Source organism: Nelusetta ayraudi, unplaced genomic scaffold (genome assembly GCF_046127955.1).
Source record: "Nelusetta ayraudi isolate G7.1 ecotype Tasmania unplaced genomic scaffold, CSIRO-AGI_Nayr_v1 ptg000013l, whole genome shotgun sequence".
Classification (NCBI taxonomy): domain Eukaryota; kingdom Metazoa; phylum Chordata; class Actinopteri; order Tetraodontiformes; family Monacanthidae; genus Nelusetta; species Nelusetta ayraudi.
The window spans coordinates 807,552-815,000 of NW_027466063.1; the positions used below are offsets into that span (position 1 = coordinate 807,552).

The 7,449-nt window shown below is 42.0% G+C and overlaps 1 protein-coding gene across 1 annotated transcript in view; it reads right to left on the bottom strand.

The window, feature by feature from the left end:
* Nucleotides 1-3,848: 3,848 nt before the first annotated feature.
* The window catches only part of LOC142885868 (hydroxylysine kinase-like), a 5,889-nt gene continuing 2,288 nt past the window's right edge, over nt 3,849-7,449 (bottom strand). The window contains exons 2-5 of the mRNA XM_076022617.1: nt 6,363-6,668; nt 5,169-5,311; nt 4,736-4,916; nt 3,849-4,413 (exon numbers count right to left, since the gene is read on the bottom strand). Of these exons, the coding sequence (XP_075878732.1) occupies nt 3,962-4,413; nt 4,736-4,916; nt 5,169-5,311; nt 6,363-6,668 (1,082 nt within the window). The 3' untranslated portion in view covers nt 3,849-3,961. The remainder of the gene's footprint in view (nt 4,414-4,735; nt 4,917-5,168; nt 5,312-6,362; nt 6,669-7,449) is intronic.

The window sequence follows — 7,449 nt, forward strand, 5'->3', positions numbered from 1 at the left end:
CATGAAATCGTTTTTTCAGAGTTTGCAAGGATCTGGACCCAATCATAGCAATTCACATGAACCAAAATTTGTAGTCAGTTCATCAAAGGAGTGTTTAATAAATACTTAAAAGTTCATTGACTTAAAATCTGTCTGTTCCTCTCTCTAATTTTCTTATGATTTGTTTACCAGTGGACCAGTCGACTGGCCCGCAACATTTGAAGCAGTACTTCCTGGTTATAATGTTTCCGGCAAGTCAAATAAACACAGAAAACATGGAGATAGCATTCACTCTGTGCTCTAACAGCGTGGAGATAAACTCCCTAAAATGAAGTTAATAAGGTGCAGTTCGAAGCTCCGTCTCTCAGTGACACTTCTTCCTCCTCTTGCAGCCGCGCTTGCACACTGTTCCCACTTTTCCTCCGCGGTCGCCCTGTGACTCAGTCAGCTCGGCAAATTCGCTCCATCCAATCGATTCGCCACCCCTCTCTGAGCGCCTCCCCAATGTTTGAGCTCTGAAGGGCCACTGTGTTTCCCACCTGTTCCGAGCAGATAGTACACCATGGCGCTCACTGCTACAAATATGCACGTCCTGCAAAAAAGTGCCGGCCGGCTGTGCGAAGGGAAGTTTTAATTAATTCATGCTAATGGGCTTTCTTTCCCTTTCCAATTGGTAAGTTTATTGCGGTCTGATGGGGGAGCACTTTTGTGGTGGAAGACCGAGACCGGCATCCATCTGTAAAGCCCAGACCCTCTGAAACAAAACGATAAGACGGAGGGGGTCACTGAGCTACGACAGCAGCGTGCTAATTGAGGCGTGTGTCTCTTCCGCAGCTTTATCCCAGGGCTGCGAGGAGCCTCTCCTTTGTTTTTGCACGATTCTCAACGCCGAATGGTATAAGGATTACTCCTCTGTTAGGAAGTTGCACACTTCAGGCGTGGCGCTCTTCACCCTTGAGACATGACACTGCCAGCTTATGACAAAATAAGAGAACTGCAGACTACAGTTCCCTGCTGCTTATCAGTGATAATGGCCTCTATGCGGAGGCTATTTAAAGCTGCCCAATAAATGTCAGCCGACAGAATGTACAGTAAACCAAAAGCTGCAATCAGATAATGGAGGCTTGTTTTCATATTACGGACATTTTTTGTGCATACAACTTCGTTTGTGAACTGCAAAGCTTCTGCAAAAAAATGAGTTGCATTTTGAGTCAGAGAAGATAAACCCATTAGCCCTGTTGCAAACCTTGACCACAATAGACTGTTTCAGTATTAAGCTTATACACACTAGGTCCCTGGATGCATAAAGTGAATTAACCCAAACAGGTCAACCTGGCAGCAGTGAGAGACCTGGCATGGAGAGAATGAGCATGTCTGCATATCTGATGAATCAATATGAAGGACAAAAGACAACCGCTAATTTCATGTAAGACAGTTCGTCATCAGCGTACGACTGGTACCTTTGCCATTCTTGACCAAATTACAAAGTAACGTAAGTTGGAACCTTTCACATACCTTGGATTTGAAGTATTTTTTAGATCCACTGTTGAAATTGTGTTTTTCAATCAAGGGACGTAGTAAGGGTCAAATGCGGAGGACAAATTTTGCATTCTTCGGGATGTGACAATCACTGGAACTTTAACTTTTGAACTTTATTGCAATGTATACTATAGAGAGACTTGGCAGTGAAGTTGCTTCATCAAACTAAAGGCTTCTCTTTACATGGAGATCTAGCACAGGTTTGAATCCCTAGTAACCTAAACATACGGGTGCTGTTAATGCAATTGTAAGAGGTATTGCTCAAAATCTGCTTGGCAGTAATGCCATGCAAGTCTATGGGGTCAAAAGTCAACTTTGTCCTAGAGACATGGGGCCACTTGCAGGTTCATCGGGATCCCTCAAGACACAGCCACGTCAAATTTGGGGCTTCTAGCCCATGAGGAACCCCGAAACCCTAACCCTAATTCCAGCACTAACCCTAACCCTAACCCTAATTCCAGCCTTATCGCTAACCCTAATGCCATGCAAGTCTATGGGGTCAAAAGTCAACTTTGTCCTAGAGACATGGGACCACTTGCAGGTTCATCGGGATCCCTCAAGACACAGCCACGTCAAATTTGGGGCTTCTAGCCGATGAGGAACCCTGAAACCCTAACCCTAATTCTAGCACTAACCCTAATTCCAGCCTTATCGCTAACCCTAATGCCATGCAAGCCTATGGGGTCAAAAGTCAACTTTGTCCTAGAGACATGAGGCCACTTGCAGGTTCATCGGGATCCCTCAAGACACAGCCACGTCAAATTTGGGCCTTCTAGCCTCAGATTTGGGGAGGAGGGCATGAACATTTTTCTTCCTCCAAGGTGGGGCGTGACAGAGAAAATTTGAGAACCACTGCAGTAAAGACAGAGGTGAATCCTAAAAATAAAAAAATGTATTTTGATTTATAAAGTTTCTGTAAGTTCCGTAAGCATTACACTACTGTTACTGCATACTCACGTATACCATACATTTAATCCTATGTCTGAATATACTTGTTTCAGAAGAGGCCATTCTTTAGTCGTTGAGTTTTTCTCCTTTTTTTCCCAAGTAAACAGTATGTTCAGTCTTTGTAAATGCCGGAACTTCTGATTGGTTGTCTCTGAAGTGGAAGTTACATTTCTCCTCACTGTATTTCTAAAAAGGTGAGGTGGTGATCCAGAGTTGTGTTTTCAAATGCCAAGGGGATTTATACCAAGGATAAGTGGGGTTGATGTATTAGGCAAAGTCCTTTGAGTGTTGCCATTTCCATTTCAGCCATCATTTGTGAAACATGGAAGTCACTATTTTTTTTTTGCAAACTATATTAAAGGTTGATGGGAAAAGAAAAAGAAAGAGAAGAGAGCAGTCCTTTAGGGTCAGATAGATACCTTTTGGCTTGAATGTTGAGGCAAAACAGACGGGGTAACAAACGCAAACATGGACAGACATTCGCAGATGCACACTGGGACTTTTTTCCGCATGACTGGAGCTGCAATATTGCAGGCTGCTGCAGGGCCACAGGGCAGATGGTACCTTTGAGGAAGGAAGGTTGAAATGCAGCAAGGTCTAAGGTGTGTGCGTGCATGTGCGTGTTTGTGCGTGTAACAATTCGATCGGCAGATTTTTGGATGGGTTTTTCTGCGATAACTGAAAAGGATGAGACTGAATGATTAATAACTGTATAATATATGTTGTCTGCTTTTGTAAAAAGAAAAATTAATAAATAAAATAAAAATAAAAAGAGGACATTTCAGGAGACCAAGCTGCAGTTTTTTGCATCAGAATAATGTGAAGAAATGCAAATCAACAACCACTTTAAAAAAAAAAAAAAAAACTGTCAGAGAATCGCATAGTTTTTGAAATCAAATTCCTGTGGCTGCGGAAACGCGTTTCTAACAGTGACGCTTTCCTCCTGCCAAGGACGTATAAGTAGAGCAATGGCTCCCTCGTGTGTTAAACTGCAGCTATAACAAGCATTGAATTAAATAAAGGCCATGAATCCTAAACGTTAACAGTCAATATGTATCGTGCCATTTATTTATGGTATGCATCATGTTTAGCTATGATCACAGTCACTTGGAGCACTTACGCGACTTCTTGCTTTTATTACAGGACAATAGATTGTTTATTACATTTCAACACAAAGAACATTCTTTTTTTTTTTTTTTTTTTTTTACTTTAAGGCATTTAAAAAGCAGAGTTAAGAGATCAATAAAAATGCAGCTATCCATTTACATGTACGCACTGATACATGCACCAACATGCAAAATAACCAGGATCCTTAATAATGACAATAAAAATAAAATAAAATTAAAATAAAAATAAAATTCTTTTAACGTGAGGAGAGAACAAAACAACCACTTATCCCTCACAGTCTGAGAGAGTTCTCAGCTTATGAATAAAAGTTTTACCCGAGATTGCTTTTTCAATTCTGAGCAAGCAATGACAACTAAAGCAGTACACATCACAGCTGTCCCGATAGAGCTGAGTATTTACTGACATCTGAGAACCATTTCTTCTCCACTTCTTGCTTGCCAAGGCTCCAGAGCAGATTGAGAAGTCGAGTCCCACTTTTAACCGTAGTGAGGAGATACTCTGCATTCTCTGGGTATTTGATTGCACTGATTCTTCCATAAACCAAAGACAGGCACATGCGCCCGAGCACCAGCGGGTAAATGGAGTTCCTCTCGACGTCACTGAGAGGCAGAATACTCTCGTAGCCTGCTAAAAGTGCCCCGCCGACATCCAGCTGACGGGGGTTCTCCATCATCATGTATGCGATGGATATTGACACTTCAAACACAAAATAGGCGCGGTTGAGAAAGGAAAAGTCTAGGACGCCTGTAATCTCGTGATGCTTCCCGTCAACAGGTTTCACAAGAATGTTTTGGTGATTTAGGTCACCGTGTATGATTCCTGTGGAAGACAGTAGAGGGCAGTAGTAGAGGGTCAGCATCCAAAACCACAGAGAAAAAGAAATAGAAAATAAAACATTGCTTCTATGTTCAAATTCATTAGCATACGAGGCTAGGTTAGTTATATAAGCAAGATGATATCAGCTGACACACCAGGGCTGTCAGGCGACGCTACTGAAGAAGACTGAAGACTTCGCCAGTCGAGACAGGTCACATCTAAAGCCTAGAGGCACCTAAGCTACTCCACGAGAGAGCAAGTTCAAGGAATACTGAGATCACACTAAACATATACGTGTGCCGTTATCACCTATTAGCACTATTACCTCGTTGGAACAAGCAGAGGTTGGGCTCCACGTGTGTTTTATAAAGCCCAATGACTTCTTTGACCACTTCCTGCAATGGCTCGCCATCCATTACTGACAGGGACTTTTCCAAGGCAGGAAATTGTGTAAAATTCCATTGGTTGTTGTCTTCTTGTAGGACATCTTGGTATGGAGTCATCACCTGGGGAAAAGTGAAAATGCTTTCAGCCACAAAAAAAAATAGAGAGCAGGTGTGTCAAAGCAATGGGTGAAATAAAGTCCGAAAGACCTGTCATACACCTAAGGAGATTTGCTGCCTTCTTTGACGCACGTATACAAAGGCCTGAATATCCCATTTGAATTTTGACTAAGGTCAACAATTGTGCCTTCATGTCCCTGCATAAAGCAAAGGTGTCAGAAGAATCAACTCAATAAATTTAAGTTTTCAACTTACCTCTTGAAGGATCTTATTTACGTTGCCTACCAATTGGCCAATACGATAGAGATCCTGGTTGCTGAGTGGATATTCTAAAGCCATTTTTCCAGGTAGGTAGGTCAGAAGTCGCACGCAATATGTGTGAGCCCCTTGTCCAAAATCTAAAAAGAAGTGTGAAAATACGGAAACCTTTTCGATAAATACGTAATATGTATCTGAAAGCAACAACTTGCATAGATTTTTGTTGTAATGACTTCAAAGAACACCAGTTTCAGAAGTCCAAACTTGTTTGTGATCTCCACAATTTCCAGCATGGTGGGATATTGACCAGAACTGCCAAATACCCAAAGAAAGAGAAGAGTCAAAGTTTATGATGACAACAACAACGATGATGACAATAGAGGAGATGTTCATGGTGCATCTGCTTACAAAGAAGCACGATCAGAGGCAGCACTGTCAGCGGGAAAAAAAACACTTTGCAATATGTGAAGAAGAATTGTTTTCACTTGTGCAACCAATGAAACTGAAAGTCCACGGGGCCTTTTGGCAATTCACCTGACCTTGTGGCTAACGATTTAGGCTTTTAGAGATTTGCACAGTTGACCTGCTGTGATGTTTTGCTTTCTTTATGAGTCGTGGCTTGAATGCTCAACACAGCCCCAACAATTTGCGGTGGTGCTGCAGTGTCAGGCGGTACATACTCTTGACGTGTTCAATGACTTAACAAAAGGACTTCATTGTTTTCTCCGCCTTCCAAAGAAGAACGTTTTAGAATTAAACTTAATTTCTGACATCCGCAGGTTGACAAAGATACCCGGTGAAACAAGATATTTCTTGTGTGTTTTGTGTTTAAAAAAACATTTTAATGTATATTTTTGGTCTTTTTTAGGCCACATTGTTATACTTGCCGAACTTTACCAATGCGCTTGCTAAAAAATGTGTTTTTTCTTGTTTTCCGAAAACATTCAAATATGACTTAGGCAACTATGCTATCAGGCTAACAATATATGATTTACGGAACCGGTACAAACATCTTTTAGCAAAACACAGCAGCTCTCTTCTGGTAAAATGACTGGGTCGCTAAAGAGGAGCTGGTTGACGGATCAGCAACATCTCTCGAGGGAAGCAAGATTTCTCAGTTCAAATTGAACTTCTGATGTGATTATTAATCAGAGTCGGATAAGAGCCTGAAATATAGTATTGCTCTGTTACCTTTTTCCTCGAAACTCAGGAGCTGCCCCTCGGTGTTGGGAATGGTCTTTTGAGTCGGAACCCCATGTTGGCGGAGCAAAGACATGCACTCTGTCTGCACTTCCAGCATAGTGACTTTCTTACTTTCCTTAAAATTCATGATCTTGAGGACAAACTTGGTACCCTCTGCATCCACAACCATGAAGTTCTGGTCGATGTAACTTGGCAGGGAGGATGTCTTGGTGACAGTCACCCCATAAAGTCTCTGGGTCAGTTCTCTCGCCTGCTCCTTGGTGAATGTTGGTTGTGGCTTGGCTTCGTTGTCCTCTTCACATTAATAGAAAGAAATACAGATGGGCGAGAGGGGGAGTAATGCCATTTACTTTTTTTTAACGGGAAACAACTCATTTCAGTTTCTCCAAATCAACAAGAAAAACATGCATTCTGTTTGATAATAATTAATAAAACATGAAAATTGCTCACAAAAATGCCAAATTCACCAAAAACATTCGATTAAGCTTGAATTTCACGAAAGGCTATTTGAAAGAAATTTGAATCTTTCTGGAGGTCATGGTGCTATGGACTCTGGGTCTACTGGCGAGGGGGCAGGTTGTGACCAATCATGTTTACAGCCACATCCAAAGAAATACCAACATGCCAATGCACACAGTGTACACACACTTTACGAAATGTCCGGGTTATGTTTGGATAGCACTTTCACAGCTCTTCCTACTACTCCCAGTGTAAATTGTTTTGTTTCATGTGTAGTGTTGAATTAACAGTTGCCCTTAATGAATGTGTGCTACAGCCTCTGGCTGCTTCGCGTTACAGCCACAGGCCATTTCGCGAAACATATTGCGCGCGCCGTTAGTTTGCGTGTGGCGAGTGATGCGCTAAGGATTGTACGCGCAGACAAACACAGGTGCAAAAGTGGCCGAGACCGCCCTGTTTACGTGAGGGATTTGGCCTGCCACCAGTGTCTGCAAGACAGAACATGAGAGAGCAGAATGATTGCAAGACAAACGGCAGACATGAATGACATGAGGGATTTAAACCTCACTTAAGGAAAGAAAATATGATGTGGATATTGTTATTTCTTCCTTTTTTA